General features: G+C 62.5%; 2 protein-coding genes across 3 annotated transcripts in view; both read right to left on the bottom strand.

The window, feature by feature from the left end:
• Positions 1 to 144: 144 nt before the first annotated feature.
• IFI30 (IFI30 lysosomal thiol reductase) lies at positions 145 to 9,050 on the bottom strand. The gene is made up of 7 exons (XM_039515341.1): positions 8,844 to 9,050; positions 5,813 to 5,995; positions 5,227 to 5,301; positions 4,337 to 4,432; positions 2,938 to 3,090; positions 1,679 to 1,747; positions 145 to 1,315 (listed from the first exon to the last, which is right to left on the bottom strand). The coding sequence occupies exons 1-7, from the start codon at positions 8,964 to 8,966 to the stop codon at positions 1,262 to 1,264; spliced, it is 753 nt and encodes a 250-aa protein (XP_039371275.1). The 5' UTR covers positions 8,967 to 9,050; the 3' UTR covers positions 145 to 1,261.
• A 5,248-nt stretch (positions 9,051 to 14,298) lies between these two features.
• Positions 14,299 to 22,857, bottom strand: part of PIK3R2 (phosphoinositide-3-kinase regulatory subunit 2) — a 33,327-nt gene continuing 24,768 nt past the window's right edge. For both annotated transcript variants that reach the window (XM_039515339.1, XM_039515340.1), the window contains 12 exons: positions 21,763 to 21,894; positions 21,359 to 21,560; positions 20,553 to 20,638; positions 19,992 to 20,097; positions 19,668 to 19,766; positions 18,955 to 19,135; positions 18,054 to 18,179; positions 17,291 to 17,433; positions 16,857 to 17,033; positions 16,436 to 16,507; positions 15,588 to 15,758; positions 14,299 to 15,400 (listed from right to left, as the gene is read on the bottom strand). In XM_039515339.1, coding sequence (XP_039371273.1) covers positions 15,208 to 15,400; positions 15,588 to 15,758; positions 16,436 to 16,507; positions 16,857 to 17,033; positions 17,291 to 17,433; positions 18,054 to 18,179; positions 18,955 to 19,135; positions 19,668 to 19,766; positions 19,992 to 20,097; positions 20,553 to 20,638; positions 21,359 to 21,560; positions 21,763 to 21,894 — 1,688 coding nt within the window. In that variant the 3' untranslated portion in view covers positions 14,299 to 15,207. The remainder of the gene's footprint in view (positions 15,401 to 15,587; positions 15,759 to 16,435; positions 16,508 to 16,856; positions 17,034 to 17,290; positions 17,434 to 18,053; positions 18,180 to 18,954; positions 19,136 to 19,667; positions 19,767 to 19,991; positions 20,098 to 20,552; positions 20,639 to 21,358; positions 21,561 to 21,762; positions 21,895 to 22,857) is intronic.

Genomic DNA, 22,857 nt, shown 5'->3' with positions numbered 1-22,857 from the left:
AATCCATTGTTACATTGCCCCCGTGTAGACATGGCACCAGCATCCCCACATGAGCCTTGCCCATCACCCCTCCTTCCACCCCCAGCCCTAGGCTCAGGGCTAGACGCAGGAGAGTCCCACAATGAGAGAGAACTAGGCCAGGAAGTTACTCAACAGATTCATTTGCAGGAAGGGCATTCCTATCCTGAGTCCCAAGAATCTGCATTTGTGACATCAAGTCAATTACAGCAATTAGAAGGGAATGTGCATCAGGTTGGGGAGGGCAAGGCCCTGGTCTGTTTGTGTGAAAGGAGGATGGGGCCTAGTGACAGGACCATTTCCTGGAGGGGCCAGTGGGCCGAGGACATGGAGGACAGTGTTCTGAGGGGCCAGTGGAGCTAGTTCACATAAGGGATCAGTATGGGCAAAGGTTCAGGTGTCAGTCACCAACTCAGCAAAGCAAATGTCGCGTGTCCCCCAAGATTTGCTGCGCTTAAGCTTTGTCCCCCGCTGGTCACAGCACCCTGCAAGCTGCACAGCGTAAGGCAAGATCCGCAGCCAGTCATGCTGGTGCCCAAGGCCGGGGCAAAGCAGGGCAGGTGTGGGGTCCCATTCCTGGTCCGGAATGTCTGCTGGTCGAGGTGCAGGTTCCAGCCCAGGGATGGGGCAGCTCCACGGAGAGCGAGCCAGAATGTGGCCTCCCTTATTTAATCTCTACAGGGATCTGGAGAGGCCAGAGGCAAGGGCTGAGTGGGTCAGGGAGTTCCCTGATGTGGACAGTTCCTGTGCTTTCAATGCTGTGTATTCAACACACTGGCCTAGATATCTGGCAGCCCTTCCAGGCCCATGCTGCCAAGCTGCTCAGCCAGGCTGCCTCCTGGAGTCAGGGTGACCAGCTGCCTCTCTCCAGCAGGACGTGCTCTCTTAACGACTATCCAGCTCTCCAGCTGTTGCTGCTGCTGCTCTCCCTGAATACAAGGCTGGGCTCTCCCCACCCAGCTCCTGGTGCTGACACCCTGCGTGAAAAGATCCTTCGAATTCCCATGTCCAGATTCAAACCATCTTGTGCCTGTTCTCCCATCAACCCCCTGCTCATAACTGAACTGCCCCCACCTGCAGCAGAGTTTACTGGGCATGAGCCTAGAGCTGACATCATCATACCAGGCAAAAATAGATCCCCTGCTGCCTCTGGCTGGCTGCTCACCCCAACTGCAAGGCCAGGCACTGGGGTGCAGGGAGCGGCCCTAGGCTGGGGGTTAATTCAGGCAGAGAGACTCGGTCTTCAGAGGAGCTGGGACTCAGCCCCCCCGTCTTTGCAGGCATCTGGCTTTTCACCCTGCAAAGACAGAGATCGGTCAGGGACCCCCATGACACAGGGAGGAGCGTAGAGAGGAAACAGCTGCAGAGCCAGATGGCTGAAGCCCTAACAGCCTCGGCCCCTGCCACTGCCTTGCTCCCCTCACCTCCAGCCAGGGAGGCAAGCAGGGTAGAGCTGCTTGTTCTTTGGGCAGGCAGGGCAACAGCTAGTCGAGCAGTTTCACCAGCGGAGGGGCGTCCCCGAATCTGGCTAGTGGGCAAGTGCTGGCCGAGGTGCTGCTGCAGCTCATTGCCCAGAGCCTGGGGAGCAGGGTGCTGTGACGGTGCAGCACTGGGATCAGCTGCCCACACAGGGCTGAATGCATTATCAGGGTCCACTCACCGTGTACATCTCACAAACCATCATGAACAGAGCGGTCTGGGCTCGCTCCTGGAGAGCGGCGGTGTGTTTCTGAGCAGGAGAGAGAAAGGACAAATCTGTGTCAGCGGCTGGACAAGCCCATTCCCAGGCTCAGCCGCTGGCCGGAGGAAGCAGGCAGGTGCTCAGTAATTCCTCCAGGAGTGTTTTGCTAGGGCTGCTGCCTGGAACACAAGCGACAGCTCTGCAGCGCTTCGCTCCAGCCGCACAGGACGAGATGGCGCTACCTGGCTGCGTCAGTCGCTGCCTGCATGGTGCCCTCAGCATTCACCTGGGGCCGTTTCTTTGAGCAACTGCAGCATGGATGTGTTTCTTGTCAGCACAAAACCAGGGCTTGTGTCTGAGCAGAGTGCAGCGTCTTGGGGGCTATGGCCTGGGTACAGAACATGCAGCCTGCCAGGGAACGCCAGCGTGAACTCTCCTTGCGGCCCAAGGCCCAGCCCATTGTGCCCATGGGGGACATTGGTCACACCTGGGCCAAGCGGGTACGATGTGTTACCTGAGCAGAACGGCAGCATCAGACCCCCACTTGGCCCAGGTGGAAGTGATGGTTCGTGGTGTCAGGCAGGGGAGTGCCACGCCTCAAGCAGGACACAGCAGAACTGCATGCAGGGAGCTCACACTGCACCTGGCTGGAGCCAGCCCCCCTGATTCAAGTTCATGAACAGATTCACCCCAAAGCATGTGGACATTTCCTGCCCGTTTGTCTTCACTGCAGGGGAACCAAGGGCAGCCAGATGAGGCTCAGGCAGGCGGCAGCGGCAGGGCCTGGTTGCTGAGATAAAGCGTTTCCTCAAAGACTCGGCAACAACTTTAACTCTTCGCTTCACCACAAAGTCAGGTTCTGTGGGTGCTTCTCAGAGCAGTTTATTCCCTCCCAGCTCCCACAATGCATTGCACTACCCCAGCTAGATACCAGGTGCATGGGCTCCTTAGCATGAACAGGCATGTGCTTTGGGATGCTGTAACACGTGGCTCTGTGTGGGCCTGCAAGAGACTGGCCCTCTGCCTATGAGACCCACCAACCGCCCTGCATTATCAGTGTTCTCCAGGGCAGCAGGCTGGGTTTTGGAGCTGAAGGTCCTAGGTTCTATCCCCTGCTTCCCATGGACTCTGCACTGAACCTCTGGCTCTGGTTGCCGCCCGCTGATTCCTTGTGTGGACACGCCCATGGGCCATGCCAGCATTTCAGCAGGAAGGCCACGAGGCACCATGTTGCCTACCCCATTGACGAGGATCCACGGCACGTAGTTATGGGGGGGGTTGAGGGCATCGGTCAGTTGAGCGTTGTGATGCATCAGCTTGTTGCCCAGATCTCCCGTCACGCATGACTTGATCTCAGCCAGCTGGACAGTTGGAGCATAGACCTGCAGGCACTGAGAGGGGAGGAGTCGTCAGAACCAGTGCAGAGAGCTGGTTACCCAATCCCCCACCACTCAGGAAGGCTGAGGCCAGGGGCTCTTATCTGTTCTGAACTCATCAACCCACAGTGCAGGCTGGCAGCAGGAGCCCTGGGACTCAGCCAGTTCTAGGGGCAACACACTCCCCTCCCCTGCATACTGCTAGAGTCTCCAGCGTATGTCCCAGTTCACCCGCCACCTGGGCAGGGCCAGCTCTAACGTTTTTGCCGCCCCAAGCAAAAAAAAAAGCGCCACGCCGCCATAACAGTCTCCCCCCCCGAGCGCCTCCGTAACACCCCCCCCAAGCACCGCGCCGCCGTAACACCCACCCTGAGCACCGCGCCACGCCGCCATAACACCCACCCTTAGCACCGCGCCACGCCGCCATAACACTCTCCCCCCCCGAGCGCCTCCGTAACACCCCCCCCAAGCACCGCGCCGCCGTAACACCCACCCTGAGCACCGCGCCACGCCACCATAACACTCCCCCGAGCGCCCGTAACACCCCCTGAGCACCGCGCGCCGTAACACCCACCCTGAGCACCGCGCCACGCCGAAACACTCTCCCGAGCGCCTCCGTAACACCCCCCCCAAGCACCGCGCCGCCGTAACACCCACCCTGAGCACCGCGCCACGCCGCCATAACACTCTCCCCCCCCGAGCGCCTCCGTAACACCCACCCTGAGCACCGCGCCACGCCGCCGAAACAAAAACAACAAAAAAACCCTTGAGCGCCGCCCTGCCAAACCAAAAAAAACCCCAAAAAAACCCAAACCCGAGCACCACCCGGCCGCCCCTTACAATGTGCCGCCCCAAGCTCGTGCTTGGTCGGCTGGTGCCTGGAGCCGACCCTGCACCTGGGCCTCACTCCTGCAGAGCAGCTGTGGAGTGAGGGCAGGTGCCTGGTGGCAGCACAGCGGGGAAAGCGTCTTCATAGTCCACATGGGATGGCTGAGGCATGGCTAGAAATGGACGTGGCCTTGTCACTAAGTTGCCAATGGCTACAGCCGGGTGTCCCACCAGACACAGACTGGCAGGAAACACCAGCCCTTCTGGGCGCTGGGTCAAGACACTTGATTGGACCTGGGCAGGGGAACAAGGGGCAAGTGGCAGGGGCGTTACTGAGGGGTGGGTGCAGAGACCAGCTGGCTGAGGCGGCTCCCCCAGGACTTGAACCCACAGAGTTTTATAGGTCTGGGCCCGCCCAGCACTGCCAACGTACAGCTTCAAGATTCTCGAGCACAGAGCCGGCCGATTCCATGCAGAAGATCACAGGGAAAGACTGATCGAAGTCCTTCAGCTGGTACATCAGGCAGGTCTGGAAGAGCAGGCAAGCCACAGTGTTAGTGCCCCGAGCCCAGCGGGAACGCGAGCAGGAGCTCTGCCCGTGGGGGTTCTCCAGCCAGCAGAGCCCAACATGACCAGCTTCTCCTCCTAGGGCGAGAGGAATGGCTGCAGGGGGAGCCCCACACTTCACTGTCAACGGGGAAAGTCCTACGGAGTCCTGTCCCCAAGGCAGGACTACGCTGAGAGGCCCATACTGGGGCAGGTGAGGGGCAACCCCCCCCCCCAATCCGCTATCTGTGGAAGGCCCCAAGGAAGGTGTTGCTGCTCTCTGACGTTCACCCCGAGATGTCCTGGCTGACACGCACCCTCACCATGGATCACGCCTGGGTGCCCAGCTCCCGATGTCAGCACAGCTGCCTCGGTGGTTCCTGGACTCTGCCCTGTGGGGCAAGGGGCCTCCTTGCTCCTTCCCTTGTGCCAGTGACGATGTGAAACTCAGCAGCTCCAGTGTCACATGGTGACTGTGCTGAGGCCACACAGGGGACAGGGCCTAATTCCATCCCAGGCTAGTCCAGTAGCAGAGCCCGGTCAGATCTCACCATGGGCCCCACCTCTGGGCCAGAGACGAGGGAGCCCTGCCCCCTGCTCCCCCACCCCAAGCACAGCTAATGAGTCCAAGTTGTCCCTGGCTCAGTGACACGGGGATGGGGTGGGGGGTCCCATCACCTAACCAGGAGCCACTGTCTCTTTCCACCCCGCTATCCTGCACATTCCACAGGCAGCACCCCCACCCCATCCTAATGCCATGCCTAGGACCAGCCTCACCTCGATCATGTTCCCCCTGCACTCCGGTTCACCATGCTGGCATTCGAACTGCCACTTCCCGCTGACATTCTTCTCCTGCAAGGGAAACCGAGTCAGAGCCTAAGGTAACACTACCCCTCCCCCCATGCCGCCCCAGCACTCACTCTTCCCCCCTCACCCCACAGCGTGTGCCCCACACACCCTGCCAGGCAGGGGCGGCTCTAGGTATTTTGCTGCCCCAAGCACGGCAGGAAGGCTGCCTTCGGCGGCTTGCCTGCGGGAGGTCCCCAGTCCCACGGATTCAGCGGCAGCCTGCGGGAGGTCCGCCGAAGCCGCGGGACCAGCGGACCCTCCACAGGCACGTCGCCGAAGGCTGCCTGCCTGCCGCCCTCGCGGCGACCGACAGAGCCCCCCCCGTGGCTTGCCGCCCCAGGCACGCGCTTGGTGCGCTGGTGCCTGGAGCCGCCCCTGCTGCCAGGATCAGGGCTGTGGGGGAGGGAAGGCCAGGCTATGGGGACAGAAGAGTGGTGCAGCCCCTGCCCTTGGCTCAAACTGGGGTGCAGGTCCCTTTCCCCCACCCTCTGCAGCCGGCAGCACTGACGCTTACCTGGGCATTTCCGTATGGCACCAGCGTGATGTTCATGATGTCACTGAGCATCACCCAGGTGGGGAAGAGCTGGGTGACCAGGAAGCCGCGGCAGGCCGGGCACAGGCTCTCGTAATACAGGCTCAGCGACACAGGGTTGGCTGCCTGGGGGCGGTGGTAGAATTTGGGGCATAGCTTCTCCACCTGCGGGCAGGGAAAGATGCAGGGGGTAGGGGGTGAGCAGCAGGGTTAGGATAGACAGAACCAGGCCTGGCACAGACCCCGGACCGGCTGTGCCGCCCAAAGAGCAGCCCAGAGCTCTGGTTCCGGCTCTGTCACAGACAAACTCGACGTCACAGGGAGGTCATGAGCCTCCCGGGGCACGCGGAGGATAAACCTGGCCCCGCTGGGAGGCCCCAAAGTGCTGCAGCAGCTGCTGTGCTTAACCCGTTTCTGGAACGGCCGGCGAGGGACCTGGGGACAAAGTGCCTTTCCCAGAGGTGCCGGACAGACGGGACGAGGTGCCACCTGGAGTCCCGTTACCAAGTGTGCTGGTGCAGCCAGGCGCAGGGAGGGTCCCTGCCGAAGGACTTTGCTCTGCCCAGGCTCTGGCCTCCAGCCCAGCTTGTTTGTGTTTGCGAACAGAGCAGGGAGACCTGCCAGCCCTCCCCACGGAGCTGGGCCAGAAGGGAAGTGAAACAGGACGCCGGGGCTTTCAGGGGGGCTTTCAGCTGCAGCAGATCCTGACACACCAAGCAGCCGCTGGGGCTTTCCAAGGGGATTTCCTCAATCTACTTGGTTCAAATGTGCAGCTCTGTTTAGCAAAGCGAGTCCACCCCCCCCCGGAGGGATTGGGGGGTCCAGAGCACTCGAGGGCTCTTTTCCTTCTGGGTCCAGGCGCGCATCCTGGCCCCTGGACTCTCTCCTGCTTCAACGTCCCATCAGACCCAGTGCCAGCCTCTGTTCAATGGGCCGAATCCAACCCGGAACTGGGGCGTTAGCAGACAAGTCTGTAAGCAACACACGGCAGAGCCTGGCTCTCATCGCCAGGCCAGACCTGTGGGGCCCACAGGGACAGACCTTGGGGCTCTGGCGCCCGTTGCCAGGCCGGGGCCTGCGGGGGGCCCCCCCCCGGGGCTCTGGCGCCCGTCGCCAGGCCGGGCCTGCGGGGGCCCCGGGGCTCTGGCGCCCGTCGCCAGGCCGGGGCCTGCGCGGGGCCCCCGGGGCTCTGGCGCCCGTCGCCCGGCCGGGGCCTGCAGGGGGCCCCCCGGGGCGCGGGCGCCCGGCGCCCGGCCGGGCCTGCGGGGCCCCGGGGCTCTGGCGCCCGTCGCCAGGCCGGGGCCTGCGGGCCCCGGGCTCTGGCGCCCGTCGCCAGGCCGGGCCTGCAGGGGGCCCCAGGGCTCTGGCGCCCGTCGCCAGGCTGGGGCCTGCAGGGGCCCCAGGGCTCTGGCGCCCGTCGCCAGGCCGGGGCCTGTGGGGGGGCCCCCCCCCCCGGGGCTCTGGCGCCCGTCGCCAGGCCGGGGCCTGCGGGGCTCAGGGATCGAAGTTGAGAGTTTGGAGCAGCGCTGGGTCAGGGCTGCCAGTTTCTCAGCCCTGCACTCTGAAGCCCAAGCAGTGGCTGTGGTTGTGCAGCTTCAGGCCCTGCTCCCGCTCCGGAATGGGAGGCTATTAATGGCTGCTCAGAGAGGCAGAAAAAGCAGAAGTATCACCAATGCCCCCACACAGCAGGATGGGGTGAGGGCAGAGCAGGCGAGAGCCATGGCAAGGGTGTGGGGACAGAGATCAGGAGCTGCACCACAGCAGCTCTCCCATGGGGATGGCAGATGGACCAAGGCCCCAGCTGGCAACTCTGGAGACAAGCGCTCCCCTTGAGCCAGGGACCGGGGCCAGGTCCCCCTGCCCAGCAACCTCACGCAGCCCTGCAGGCTCTGGAGTTCAGTGCTGGACCTCTCTCCTGAGCCTGCCCACGGGCAGCTCTCCAGGCGAGGCGCAGGGTCAGAATGCCCTGGAGCACCGAGCAGGGGCTACCCCCCACCCCGAGGCACCCGCCGGCGCTGAAGGCCTAGGCTTGGCTCTGGGGGTGACTAAGGAACGGGGAGGTGCAGGGAGTTACCCGGAGCTAGAATCTCCCCACCTTTTAGAAGCAAGAAAAACTGTTCAGCATCATGAAGAGATCATGATCCAGGCGCTGCCAGCGTGATGCCCTGTTAGGCCTGGGCCCCGGCCATGGGCAGGCACTGGCACTGCTACCACTGGAGCACAGGATAAAATCTTCCCGTTGGGTAAAGAGCAGGGACCAGACATGCTGGGCACAGCAGCTGCTGGGTCCCATGTACAACCCCTGTGTTGGGGGGGCAGGTGCAGGCCAGCACTAGCTGCACGGTGCCAAGAGGAGCGCTGCTCCCACTGAGGCACAGGAGATGACAGTTAAGAGCTTGGATCCTGGTGCCTAGATGGGGGGGCGATGGGCACATTCTAAGCTGGGCAGGCAGGAACTCAGGCTGGGGGGCTGGGGGTTCTCTCTCAGCCTTGTGCTTATTTTCCCTGCTCAGCCCCTGTCCTGAAGCTCATGGGACTGCTGGGGCTGCTGCTGCAGTGGGGAGCTAGGCCCTAGAGCAAACCTTTCTCCCTTCCCCACAGCGCCCAGGTAACACCTTCTCTTACGGACACATCCACAGCCCAGGGGCTTGTGGCCCGTTGGGTCCAGTTCTTCCCTGCTGAGCGGGTTGCAAGGCCCCATCCCCCAGGGGAAGGAGTCAGCAGGGAAAGCGAGGGGACAAGGGATGGGAAGGGACTTGCCGTGCCGTGTCTCACGGTATCAGCGAGTACACGTACAGCCCCGATTCGCTGGGGGTCTGAGCCAGTTTCTCTGAGGTCAGGGTCACTGAGGGGGAAGCTCAGCTCAGCCTTGCTGTGAAAGGACCGAGTGGGTTCTCCTCTTTCCCAAGAGCAGGGAGGCAGCAGCTGCCAAACCCACAGGACAGAGCAGGGCAAGATGCCAGCTCCGCTTGGAGCTCCCTGGGGACAGGCTGCCCTGAGTCGTCCCGCTTACCTGGCAGGCCACGGCAATCTTCCAGGAGCTGCACAAGAGCCTGGGCGGGTAGTTACAGGCTGGCAGGGAGTCCCCACCGCTCACAGCCCAGAGGGCCAGGGCAGCCAGCAACCAGCGGCTCATGGTGCGATCAGCCTGGAGGGGAGCCAGAGTGAGCAGAGCTGGGGAAGGAGCTGGGACTTTCAAGGCTCTCTGGTCCCGCCCTCAGCTGCCTGCCTGCCCAACTCAGCCTGTTCTTCCTCCTCCTGTGCCTGCCCCACCTTCCAGCTCAGCTCCTGCTACAACCGGAACCACAACCACATCTGGGCACTAGGGTCCGGGGGGGGGGCCGGCGCGAGCCGTGCGCTGACCACCTCCTGCACACCCCTGTCACTGTACGGGGAGGGGTCAGGGTGCTGGGTGCTGTACACCCCCCAAAGGAGCTCACAGGCTGTGTGTAGGACGAGGGGGAGCGGCTGAGGCAGAAGTGGGATGGAGGAAGGCAGCAGGGCCCAGGAGGGCAGGACAGTGGCACTGTCGAGACCGACAGGGAGGGGCTCCCTCTGTCCCAGGGCAACATTGCCCGGAGCTGCCTGGCCCCCATTGTGCCTGTTGAAATCAGCAGCAGTCCCCCTGGAATGCACTGGGACCAGGAGGCTCCCTGCTCAATGGGGGGATTTGTTTGCACAGGAGGGTGCATCTACCTGTAACCCACCCCTGGTGCCGCCTCGGTGCTCCCAGAGCCAAGGCTGGTTCCCAGGTGCCCTGTGTGGCAGGCAGGCTTGGAGGCAGAAGCAGAGAGCTAGTGCCCCCCAGCTTAGGGAATCCGTGCCCCGGAAGCTCTCAGCCCCCCATGCTGCATATTGGGGGCAGTCTGGCAGCAGAGGGATCTGCACAGCCATAGGCTCGGCCCCTCCCAATTAGATTAGGAACAAGGGGCCTCGGGCATTACCCGGCAGAGGCCCTTTTGAACTGGTGAGAAGAGGCTCAGGATGTTTCCAGGGCAGAACAGCTTGCGTTGGCACCCTGGCCACAGGCTCCCTGTGTGACTTGTCCAGCCCCCAGGCAGGCGGGTGGCCAGCTGTTGCTGAGGGCAGAGTGGAAAGCGCCAGGCAAGCCTGGCTGCAGATCTATGCTGCGGTGGACACAGACACGCCCTGTGGCACAGCCGGTTCCATAGATAAAATGCTCCGAGTTACTGTGCCCAATGGTCATGGGGAGACTCTTCTACACGTGACCCCCACGCTGAGCCAACAGCCCCCCATCCCTCCGCATTACCCTTACCAGTGCCTGAGGACACCAAGCCCCAGAAGTGCTGGTCGGCGGCCAGCAGATTGTCATGAGATTTGAGGAACTTCCCACTTCCCTTTTCCAGGGAAAACCCAACAACTGGCCACTTCCTGGCCTGTCGGGGGGGTCGGATTCTCACAAGCTCGTCTCCCCGGGGGGCCACATCTCCACCTGCTCACTAGGAAGAGCCTGGGGCACCAGCAGCCCCCAGTTGGAGATCCAGGGCCTAATGTGCATGAGACTCAGTGACTTTCAGTGGGATTTGTGCTCCTGAATCCCATAGCTGGGCACAAGAGCTTTCCACTGCCACGGGGGCCTGGATCCACGTCCTACTGGGGGACACATGGAGGGAGCACGTAACCCCCTGCACTGCAGCCTCCTGTGGGCAGGGCTGGACCCTGAGGGGAGGGTCTTTTTCTGGCAACTGACACCTTCTAAACAACTGGACAGGCATCTCCCTGCCAGGAGCACCTGGAGCCCTGCAGAGGCGGTGGGTGCTGCCTGCCAGAAAGCGAGCGGTGGGGAACTCCCATGCTGGCCCAGTTTTACCTGCTGTTCTCTGCAGCACAGGTAACCAGCCGGCTCCTGCTCGAGAGCTCCCCGTGGGATCATTTAACCCTCTGGGGAAAAGGCAGGAGTCACAGAAAAAATTCCTGAAATTACAAGAATGTTTAAAAAGAATTAACCCCCCTCATCCAGCAGCTTAGTTCTTTCAGTTTATTTCTCCCTTTGTTTAAAGTACCGTACAAAAATGATCTGACAGTAACAAATCCTGGGCTTACGTTAGTAAACGTACACAGAAAGAGCACAGAGAACGACTTCTGCTAACAGACAGAAGAAATGGCGATTAGAGTATTTATTATTGCATATCTCGTAAGAGCTAAAACCTCAGGAGTGTTCACCAGCCAAGTTCCTCTCGGACTGCGTGCAAATCCCGGCGTGTCAGCCCCCCAAGCAGGCAGGGACCCATGCAAGCAATCAGGCTCTGGTCTGCTCACAACCCAAACACGCTCTTTCCTCCAATGAAATTAGGCTGCAGGCTTAAAACAATCCGCCTCTGACTAATGCAGCCCAGAGCTTCCCGCAGAACAAGCAGAATTTCAGCATCCTGCACAAAGCCACATGGTCCTGGGGCCAAGAGGGGGGTTCTAGACCAGGGCTTCCTTTGCTGTCCCTCCCAACCAGGCTGTGACTCTGGGCATTTGGCATGTGTGCTCCTGCCCCTGAGCTTCCGAGTGCTGCACAAAGTATAATGGATGGAGCCAGGAAGCAGCAGGAGTGGCTCAGGCCCCCCAGAGCAGCTTCCCCCCTCCCCTTGTGACACTGCCCGCTCCCCACACCCAAATCTCCTCTGCCCTGATGGTGGGGGAAGATTCACACTTTCCTTCCTAACCAGAACGCTGGCAGCGCAGTCACCAGGCCCATAGTGGAGGCCCAACGGATGGAGGAGTGGAGAAAACAAGGGAACTAGCAAAGGGCCTGGCCAGGAACTGGGCACTTGGTCTCGAACCAAAGCCCCGTTTCAAGGAGATATGGTCAATTTCTTCCACCCCCCCATGGCAGCCACGACCAAAGGGGAAGGCTGGCTGGGTGCTATTTCATGTTGGGCAGCCTGCAGGGGTGCAAAGCAGAACTCGCTGACTCCCTGGCTTGCAGGTGGGCCGAGGACACGCAGAAGACGGGCCTAGTATCACAAGAGGTTCTGGTTCACACCTTGACCGACGTTGCAGATGAGATCACAGGCAGCAGAGCACAACCAAGGGGATCCAAAGACAATGTTCTCACGGATTAACCCAGAAGACGTAAACAGCAACAGCTAAAGCAAAGACCAAATCACAACTGGCTTATTCCAAAGGCGCCGTGTCAAAAAAAAAGAAAAAAGATTCCAGGGGCTTGTTCTTCCACTGGAGGAGGAGAAAAAGCCAAGTTTCTAAGCGCCAAGTCAGACACCATCAGAGAAAGTAACCGGGGGGAGGGTTTTCCCCTATTCATTGCATACTGGATTGGAGAAGAGCAGAGCCTTCCCTCTGCAACAGGTACAGGGTGCAGCCACAGACCACGTTGCCATCCTCAGTAGTGTTCTAGCAACTCAGAAAGGGCAGTGCTATCAGATGTGTAACCACCGCTCAGAGCATTCACATGGAGCCAGCTCAGCTCCCAGGGAGCAAAGCGGGAATTTCAAATTCCCCTGAGGAGAAGCAGGCTTGGGTCAGGCAGCGAGAGAGCAGGCAAAGTGGGCAGAGGGTGAGACTCTCCCAAGGAGCTAGAATCGTCCATGCAGGGAGAGGCAGGTGAGCCCACCAGCGAGACGAGGGTGAGGCTAGAAGCAGAGGGGAGAGGTTTTCCGAATCTCAGCAGGATCCCAACACCCAACGCTGGCGGAGTTAACAAGGTGCTTCCAAACACGGGAGGAGACCTGCACAGCATGGCTGAGGAGCAAGGAGCCGGAACGCAGCATCCCCAGCTGTGAAATGGATGTAGTGTATGTAACACCTGCCAGCCCGTGCGCCTCTACTCACAGCCCAGGTACTGTACCCTACCCCAACAATCCCGCCGGGTGGTGGCACAGGCTTCAGACAGTTGTGAGCCAAGTAAGCACATTGCGGTGTGGGGAAGGCAGGGCACATGCAGCGAGGAAGTAAGTGGCTAAGTATTAATACTAATACGTACAATACCGGGGTCAATTTTTATGGCTTAATTTCTCAAAGAGTAAGTCAGCTTTTGGGGGAGCAGGTAGGGTTGCCCCAGCTTCTCAGGGGGTCTCCTGGTGCAGGGACATGGACTCTAGCCAGCCGAAAGCTGGGGGTGAACTTCCTCACCAATTGAGTCACCATCACCCTGCGCCTTCCACCGACTGACAGCCGCCACGTTGGGCTAAACTCACTGGCTCTGCCCCTTCATTGCCCAAATCCAAACCTCAGTGTCCCCCTGTGCCGGGGGGAGAAGGAGCCTCAGCCTTCTTGCCCCCCCCCACCCCGGCTCGCTTTGGCCAGCATGTGGCTGGGCCCAGCCGTGAGTCCTCCAGCCACTTCACCCCACCGGCGCAGAGTCCAGGGCGCTCAGACAGCTGAGCTCCACCCGGCGAGGAGACGCCAGCACTCGAGCCCCGAATCCATTCCAGCCAGCGCAGGCACCAATGCCACAGAGCACGTGCACCCAGGTGAGAACAGAGACCCATGCTCACACCACACACGTCAGCCCCCGCAATTCCCCGTGCCACGGGCGCCCGAGGCAGGCTGCACTTGGCCCCAGCGTTTACCGAGAGAGGAAACCAGGCCAGAGCAGCAGGGCCGATGGTGCAGGCGTGGGAAGGGTGTGAGGAGTACCGTGGTCGTGACAACGAAGAGCCTCCAAGCCTGTGCCACGCCCCAGCGTCGCCCACACATTATCAGACGCACACCCCGCCCCAGCAGATCACACACGCGCTCCCTACACTGTCAGCTGAGATCTCCCACCCTGCTGCTACCGACACAGACCAAGCGTCCACCTCCAGCTGGGACGGGGCCTTTGGGGACGGATCAAAGGGCGAGTGGCACCTCCCCAGAGCTGGGCAGGCACAGTGCCGAGGGGAGAGAGCCATGGGATCCTGAGCATCCCCCCTCAACCCTCCTGGCGCTGCCAGCCATGCTGGGGCACAGGGGCAGGCACTGCCAGGTGCTGGTGCCTACTGATGCCTGACACGGAGGGAGAGGTACCACATTCCCCGAAAGCTTCCCAAACCATTTTGCTCTGTCGAAGAGAACCCCCGTCTCACCCGGTAGGTAACACTGGCCCCCTCCCCTGCCCCACATGGTCAGACGCATGCCCTGCTCAGGCATCATCAGGAAACACACAGCAACTCTCCTGCTCCCTCATACTAAAACAGACACGACTGGAAATATTACAGAAATCCCAGGGCTCAGCTCTGTGCTGGCTCCGTACAGTACTCAGGAGTAGAAGTGCTTCGCATACATAGTTCTATCTCACGCATATACATTGCTCCGTGCGAGGCCGGGCATGGCTAGTCCCCACCCTACCCTTGCAGAGAGGGCCCCCGTTTGCATAGGGCTCGCAGCGTGTCTGACATTCCAGCACCTCTGGCTTCACGTTCTCCCAGGCCGAGGGATGCGCTTGGTCTGTCGCTGCCTGGGGCTTGCATATCATAACGAGGGTTCTGCATACGAACGAACGGGCACTAGCAAGCAGCTGATTATAAAATAACCGTATTTACATGGCTACAGTTAGCTCTGACCAGTGACTGAGGAGACTCCCCAGAAGCAATGGACAAGCACAGCTGTGCCTCCCCCAGACGCAGCCCAGGGAAGCACTGGTACCAACACGGATTTCACAGCTTAGCTGGCACAACCAAGGCAAGACAGGTGGGTTAGTAATTAACTAATCGAATGGAGCCTCCCCTGCAAGCCACACACAGGAGTTGCATGGAATGTGGAAAGTGCCGCGAACACCTGGCATCTTGGCCAAGGAGCCAGCGTGCCGTGCCCTCACCAACCCCCTCAATGATCAATTCCCCTTTTCTAGCTCTCTCTCTGGGTGAGGCTGGCACCCCTGGGACCACAGGCCGGCACTCACTCCAGGCCGCAGGATTACTGAAGGGAAGGGAAAGGAGAGAACGGTTTTAGCAACGACCACTTGTAGTTCAGGAGAGCGCGCTGCCCGCCCCTTCCCAGCAGGGCTGGTCCCACCGGAGCTCCGGGGCAGACGTAGCACCTCAGTTGTGGCCGCTGGGCCGGCGACCCCACGGCACACACGGGAACTAGGAACCGAGCTGTACAGTGACACACAACGGGGGGAGGGGGGCGCAAAAACACCCCTGGGGAACTGCAAAGGGAGAGACGAAGCCCCCCATAGCAATTAGCCTGCGACTGGACTCCTCCTCGGAAAGGCTGAAGTCACGCACAGCTTTTCCATCCCAAGCTGATGGTGTTGCCTCCCCATCGACCAGCGTCCAGCTGGGTTTTACTGCTGAGCAAGCGGGACACCAGGAACAGGTCACGACATCCCCCAGGCTCTGGAGGGCAGGAGACTCGTCTAGACAAGGGAGAGACCAGAGCCTGGGGAGGAGGCGGAGGCAGCCATTGTGCTCTGCGTCAGTGGCTCATCTGGCAGGTGGCTGGGAGAGAACCGGGAAAGCCAGCGTGACATTCAGGGAGTCGTTGTGCTGCACCAGGGACATGTGTTTGTAATGCAGAACCAGGTCCTTGAGGGACGCGTACAGGTTGTAGGGCTCGGCAAAGCCGTAACCGGTCACCGTCTTGTAGATCACACAGTGCTTGGTGTCTCCGTCCACCCTGCCGGGGAAGCAGAACCACACGAGTCACGGGGCTGCCACCAGGAGATGGGGACATGAGCTGCCAGGGACCCCTCCCGCAAGCCCCGCAGGACGAGCGCGGCCCCCACTCCCCACCTCCCCCCGGGCTGGAGCTGGCAGTCGGAGGGAGAACCGTGGTGGCCCTGCAAGAGGGGGAGGGAACTCACACCACAGAGCAGGCGTAGCAGCCCTTCTGACTGCTCTCACGGATCAGGAAGGTGCCGTCGCGCTTGCCACACAGCATCTCCTCCGCCTGCACACGGTTGATTTTCCCCACGTACCAGGTGCGCTCCTCATGGTGCGGCAGCTCCTCCTCGTCGTCCATCATGGAGTACTGGCTGGAAGGCAAGCCTGGGGCTGAGCAGACCCTTCCCCCACAGGCTGGGGGAAGCTAGGCCAGCTCCGCTCCCGCACACACAGCTACGTCGCTATGCAGGAGCCCCCGGCCTAGAACGGTGCCTCCCCAGCGCCAGCACCCTCCCAAATACCCCTCTGGGCCTTTGAACCTTCCCCATGGCTCAGTTCCCAGCCCCCTGCTCCACCGGGCACCCGAGGCATGCAGGGAGCTCTCACGGTAACCTGAGGGAGGCAGACAGCCTCAGGGCCTGGTATCAGCTTTGAGCCTGCAGCCCTCAGCCCCTGCAGCCCACAAGCCACTGGCTCTGCCCACGCACCTTCAGTGCCGACACGGGCAGCTGCATCACGCCTTGATACCCAGTGAGCAGCTCTACAGCCAGCCTGGGATGAGCACAGGGCTGGGGACCGTGAGCTCCTGCTCCTGCTCCCAGCCCAGCCATCGTCTGGCTGCGAGTCCCTGCCCTGCTCTGCGTCTCAGTTCCCCCTTCTGTAACCCGGCGCCGGGGGTGGCTGTGTGTGCAGGGCTCTGCACTGCAGTAGCAGAGCGAGGCCTCGAGCGGGAAGCAATGCTCAGGCGACTCCACTCAAACCCAGGCCAGGCCGGAAGGACTCTCCGAGCAGCCCGCAGCGCTGGGACACAGCGGGCAGGGACACTTACTCCTCCGTCTCGTTCTTGATGCCCAGCCATTCGTTGATTTTCTTCTGCCGGGCCCCTTTCTGCGTCAGCCACCTGGGGGAGGAAGACGAGAACTGAGCGATTTGCAGAGCTGGGAGAGGAGCAGCTTTTCATCCCGCCTCCTTCACAAATGGATCCAGCAGGGGGCAGCATCCCCCACGGAATGAGCCAAGCAGGCAGGATCGGGGCCCAGCTGCCCCTTGAGCGGAGTCCCACAGGGAGGGTGCACGGGGGCCACAGCCCCAAACACGGCTGGAGGCCCAGCCAGGAGCCAGCGAGCAGCAAGGACAGATCACGACTGGGCCACGGAGGCGATGGCAGGGCCCAGGGGCTGCTTCTTCCGTCCCTCCCAGGCCAGAGCCGGGAGCCGGGGCAGGGAAAAGGGGCAGGCAGCGGCACCTACACCAGGTACTGGTCTCGGAGCTTGCGCAGCTGCATGAGGTCCGGCTTGAGGCTGTTCATGCGCTTGTCGATCTCCCGGTTCTCCGAGGCCTGTTTCTTCAGGTCCTGCTCCAGCTTCATCTTGCTGTCGTGGATCTCAGTGACGCGCGACTTCAGCTTCTCGGAGTTCATCAGGATCCTGGGTGGGGGGGCACAGGAGTTACGGGCTGGGGGGGGGAACCTGGGCCCAATGCTGGAGCCAAAGGGGAAGGGCTGCCGGGCAGCTGGAGCCGGCTGGCGGAGGGGAGGGAGGACTGGGGACAGCTGCAGCATGGGAGGGATGCTGGGTGACAGGAAAATCACGCAAGCAGTTTTCTTTGCAAAGGAACTAGCCCGGCTCCATTCAGAGAGAGCCCACGGCTGGGCCGGAGATTGCCCTGAGGCCTGTGCCCTCACCGCTGCACCTCCTTCTCATTGCCCTCCCGCCGGAAGCGCTCGATGTACTCCTTGCTGCACTTCTCCTGCGTCTGGCACTGCTCCTCAAAGATCTTGATGGTTTCGTTGAAGGCCTCGATCGCCGTCCTTTTCATCTGCAGCTCCTGGGGGTGGGGGCACGCCGAGTGAGAGCCGAGGATCGGGGCCCCGCCCAGTCCCCTGGCTTCCCAGCAAAGCCCCAGCCCCACTCCTGGTCTGATGCCCAGCCCAGCCCTGCCAGCCACTCCTCAGCCCCTCAGCGAGGCGACTCTGCCGGTTCCTCCCGCTTCACCAGCGGGCTGGGTGTCTGCACCCCAGCGCGGCTCTCCCAGGGCTCACCTACAGAGCAGGGCAAGCCGGCCAGGGTAACACCCCTGTGCTGGCTGGAGTGTTGGGTACAACGGCAGTGGAGGAGGGGGCATGCGTGGCCCCGGGATACCCGCTAGGGGGCTTTGATAGGGGTGCGTGGCCCCAGGGGACCTGCGAGGGGGCAGGGGCCCCCCCCAGGGAACCCGCAAGGGGGCAGGAGAGGGGAGCGCGTGGCTCCGGGGGACCCGCGACCCCGAACTACCCACGAGGAGCAGGAGGGGGACCCATGGCCCCAGGGGACCCGCGAGCAGGTGGGAGAAGGGGGGCGCGTGACCCCAGGGGACTTGCAAGGGGAGAGGAGAAGGGGGACGCGTGGCCCTGGGGGACCCGTGGCACCCGCGAGGGGGCGGGAGGGGAAGCGTGTGGCCCAGGGTACCTGCGAGGAGCGCGTATACTCCTCGTACAGCAAGTCGTACTCCCGGCTCTTGTCCTGGTATTGCTGGTGATAGACCTTCAGCTGCTCCCCCACGGCCTCCACGCTGTCCTCCTTCACCAGCTGGTCCTGCCACACAGAAGGCCCCAGGGCAAGTCAGAGCTGGGCACCGCTGCACTCTCACTGCAGGACATGGGGCCGGCCCAGGAGGGAGAGGGCCATAGGTAGAGGGAAGGAGGTGGGGAGGGGCCTGGGGCAGGGCCAGGATCAGGGGAGCTCCCGGGGCCCCAGGAATGATGAGACACTGCAGTACAGTCCAGCATGGGGCCCTGTGCCCACCTGCGCCAAGCCCTGCCTCTTCCACCCCGTGGACAGGACAGAATTACCTGGCAGTGGGAGGCCCCCAGAGGCCCCATGGGCAGCCCTGGGGCCTAGGGCCTGTCCACACATCCCCCCTCAGCAGCCTGGCCCAGCCCCCAGCCCCACCTGTGACATGGCCCCCGCTGACTGGCGTCCCACTCTCCAGGCCATGCCCTTGCCCAGGGGACGGTTTGGGCACCTGTCTCCCCCACCCTGGCCACAGCCCCTTGGACGTCAGCGTCAGGCTGGGGCCGGGCCCCCTGCAGCTCAGGGGATGCAGCTGGGCTGGGAGGAGCGCGTCCCAGGACACCCTTTCCCCTCGCTGGCTCCCTGGCCAAGGAGCATCCCCAGGGCCGCCGGGCCTCGTACGCTCCAGAGAGTTGGGAGGATCTGCTGCCAGCTCAGCCAGGGACATGGAATCCAGCATTGCCCTGTTCCCGGGCCCTGGGTACGCCCACTTGCCATAGGCATGGCTGGCCCCTGTGCTCAGCGTGGGGAGCAGGGCGGGGGCGGCTCCTGCGTATCACCCCCCGCCCAGCCTGACCTGCTGGTCCTTGGAGATGGGGTAGAGCAGCTTGCTGTCCAGCTTGGCGTTGTACTGGGCCAGCGACTCGTGCCGGTAATGGTTAATGAGCTCCACCACGGAGCCGAAGGTCAGGGGCTCCGAGAAGCCGTACTTCCCCTCCCGGTGGAAGATCTTGATCAGCTTGTTGTTGCCACCTTTCCTGCAGGGCGGAAGTGGGAGCAGGGAGCACGCTCAGTGCCAGGCAGAGACCCACTCGTGACATCCCCGGGGGAACCTGCCCCCGTGTTCCGGCCATGGCAACCTTCACATTCCCGGTGGGGCTTGGAGCACCCAGCACCCAACAGGCGTCCCCTCAGTCCGGCACCAGGGAGCGATGGAGGCTGCACATGGAACAAGGACACCCTCCCCCACCCCCCTGCACGGCATCATTCCCCCCCAGCCCCTCACAGACACCCGGGGAGCGGGCGAGCCTGTCTGGTCTGGAAGCTGGCAGGCTATCGGGACTGCAGCCCTGCGTCCAAGCTGGGACTCAGAGCATCACGAGCCTGGGGACACACGGGGCTCAGGGCCCTCGTCCTGGGGCAGTGAAGCACCAGACAGAGAGGAACCTCCTCAGGCCAGGAGCGCACAGTGGGCAGAGCTCGGCCAGCCACCCGGCTCTACCTAGGGGTACGGCTAGCGGCTCTGCTGCCCCACCCCAGCCCAGCCTAAGGGGCTTGGGGCGCACGTACCTCAGCGTGAGCGTGTACTCCCCCTGGATCTTACTGGAGGCATCGCGGACCAGGAAGGTGCCATCCGGCGTGTCACGCAGCTTCTCGTTCACCTCCTCCCTGGGGAGCGGACAGAGCGTGAGTGGTCACAGCCGCCAGGGCACGACCCACAGAACCCACCCTCGCCCGTGGGGGGCTGGAGCGTAGGGATTTGTCAATCTCACCCTGCCCGACCCCAGCCCTGCCCCACACATCCCCAAACAGGGGGCCCCCCCCGCCGTTAGCAGCTCCCGGCACTCTCGCTGGCCCGCTGCCCAGGGGAACACGGTGTGGAGAGCCTGGTACCTGGAAATGTCGCCCCAGTACCACTCCGCCTCCTGCAGAGGCGCGCTGCTCCCATTGGCCAGGCTGGCTCCACCGGGCTTCGGCTTCGAGGGCTTCGGAGGCAGAGCTGCAAGAAAGCCGGGTGAGCACTGGAGCTGGGCTGCGCTGGGGCCCCGCTCCGGCCAGGATCTGCTTGCCACAGCCCCGGCACCGCGCCACACGCCCTGCTCTCAGGCTGCCCCGGCACAGCTCCAAACGGGCGCCAAACCGCATTGGTCCTGGGCGTGCCGAAGGTGCCACCTCGAGAGCCCCGAAGCGGCGCCCTCCAGCAGCACCCACTCTCCTGAATGCCCCCCCAAGCGCCTCCCAGCGTGCCGGAGAGACCATCTCTGCGCCCATCCCAACTCGGGCCAGTTCAGTGAGTGCCCCGTGCGATGCTCATTCTGTGACGAGGCTGACGGGAACGAGCCAAACACGCAGCCCTGGCAGGAGGCTGAACGGCCGCCTCCTTCCCAAGCCACACAGGAAGTGACCAGCGGTCTGGAAGGGCCCCAGGGCGTTGCAGCTTGTGGGGCTCAGTACCTGGCGGCACTTGTTCCGGCTCCAAGTCCTTCACCTGCAGAAGTGTCTCCAGGAAGAGCCCTGAGAAATCGGGGCTCAGCTCTGCACTGCAGGGAGACAGGGACCAGAAATCAGCACCTGGGAGAGATGCCAACAGACCCGGGAAGGAGGCATGGCGGCAGGAGCTGGGCTGTAACCTGAGCCACAGGGGGGCGGGGTTCATTGCACTGGCTCTGGGGTGTGCTCTCAGGTGAGCAGTGCAGCATGCTGCAGTCTCCCTACTGCTCCCAACTCACCAAGCTAGCAAGGTGCAAGCTCCTTGACAGACAGACGCAGGGCCTGCCCCACTTTCTAGTCCCATCTCTGCCCACAGCCTATGGCCCCAGCTCTCCACTCTGGGGGTGAACAGGAACCCAGCTGCAGGGTGGAGCTGCTATGGGGGAGGTACTGGCTGTTACAGTTTGGGCTTTGCACCCGTGGCTCACAGCCCCGCTGGAGATGAGCTGCTGGTAAGTCAGGGTCTCTTTACAGACCACCAGCGAGGGGCCGACCCCATTTGTCTCCCTTTGCTGCTGGTGCCGGAGGCAGCGTGGTCTGGGTGTGACGGGGTAAGGTCAGGGGTCACTGCTTGCAAAGCGTCACCATGCAGGGGGTCGAGTACAGCCCCCCATCCACACCCCAGGCTCCTGCACATCCCTAACTCAGAGACCCGGCCCGTGGCAGCATGAGCCAAGCTGGCAGGCTGGCTCCTGGGCAGAGCGCCACCAGCCACGTCTTGCTCTCGCCCATCTGCCCCCAGGTGAGACGCAAGCCCCCAGCCCACGTACCTGGTGCCAGGAAACCGGAGCAGCAGAGGGCCGAAGATCTCGCCCAGGGCCCGAGGGTGGAGGCCGTTGCTCTCGGCCTGCTGGGACACCTTCCCCAGGTGGCGGAGCAGGAACTGCAATGTGAGCAGGTTCTGGAGAGGGACCGCAGGAGACTCCAGCGCCAGCAGCAGCTGCTTCCTGCAGCTCTCTGGCTGCGGGATCTCTGGAGAGAAGCAAGACACATGCTGGAAGGGCAGGGGCCAGGCCTGCCTCACTCTCCAGCGCTCCCAGTGCATGCGGGCTGCATTGCAATCCACCTGCCTCTGGTGCACCGGGGTAAACACCAACCGTGCCCTGGAGCCCATCAGTGCCCTCCCCTGCTTCCTGCCCGTTAGCGTCCCCTCCCCCCGCAGCGCAGCCCTTACCCTGCAGGATGCGCAGGATCTCGCCATGCACAGGCGCCGGGACCACGGGAGCAGGCAGATCCTGCAGGAAGCCCCGCAGTGCCTCGCCCAGGGAATGCACGTCGAACGGCTCCACGTCACCCAGCACCCAATCTGCACAGAGCAAACAGACCCTCACAACGGCAGCCCCCGGCGGCTCCCCGGCCAGCTCAGCTTTAGAGGATGTACCCAGAGTTTCCCCAGCGTGGAAGGCCCCAGAATCCACAGCAGTGGCTGCTGCTGGGGCACAGCAAGGGGGTGGCACATGGGAGGGGTCGGACTCAGGGCCCGGCACAGGGCAGAGCTGCCAAGGACAGACATGCTCTCCGATCCCCATCCCCAGGGGCTCCCTGCTCCAGGCCTCGCTCTGCGACACAGACTGCAGTGGTGCCGCCCCAGCCCGGATAGGAGCCCCGCAAATTCCATGCGGCCCAGTGCAACTCCACTGGCATGAGCACAAACGGTCGCTGCTCTACTCACTCCCACCAGAGAGCCCCGGAGCCTGGCTCTGCTTGGCAGGGCGAGCGCCAGGCAGGCCAGAGACTGCCGGCCCCAGCTGCTTTAGGGCCTTTGCATTTTTAGCTCTCTACACAAGGAGGATCAGGCAGCCCTGGGGAAGCACAGCAGCAGCGACCCCCAGGAGGCTGCACCCCAGTCCGGGGGAGGGCAGGGAACCATCCCCCTGAACCTGGACTCCGAGGGCCCAGCCAAGAGGGCAGCCGGTGCAGTGAGATCAGCTGCCATTGCAGCTGCATGTGCAGGAAGTGAGCAAACGGCATCATGAGCCGGGAACCCAAGTGCCATGGCTGAGCTGATCCCAGGCTTAGTCATGCTTTGGGACAGCCTGGAGCTGAGGAAGCAGCATTTAGACCTTTGCCAGGGCAGCGTGGGAGCATGGCCATCAACAGGGCCCACCACACTCAGTATGTAGCAGGAGATCCAGGAGGAGCTGGCTTGCGACCTCAGCTCCAGGCCCCGCGACTGACGAGCAGAACTCGTGTCCACGTTCCCTTGCACAAGGCTCCTCCTCCTCCTCCTGCCAAGCTGCAGGAAAGCGCAACCGCCTTGAAAGCGACA

This window comes from Mauremys reevesii, linkage group 26 (assembly GCF_016161935.1).
Source record: "Mauremys reevesii isolate NIE-2019 linkage group 26, ASM1616193v1, whole genome shotgun sequence".
NCBI classification, from domain to species: Eukaryota; Metazoa; Chordata; order Testudines; family Geoemydidae; genus Mauremys; species Mauremys reevesii.
Note: the sequence above shows the minus strand (reverse complement) of the source record. Positions and strands in the feature narration are given on the sequence as shown.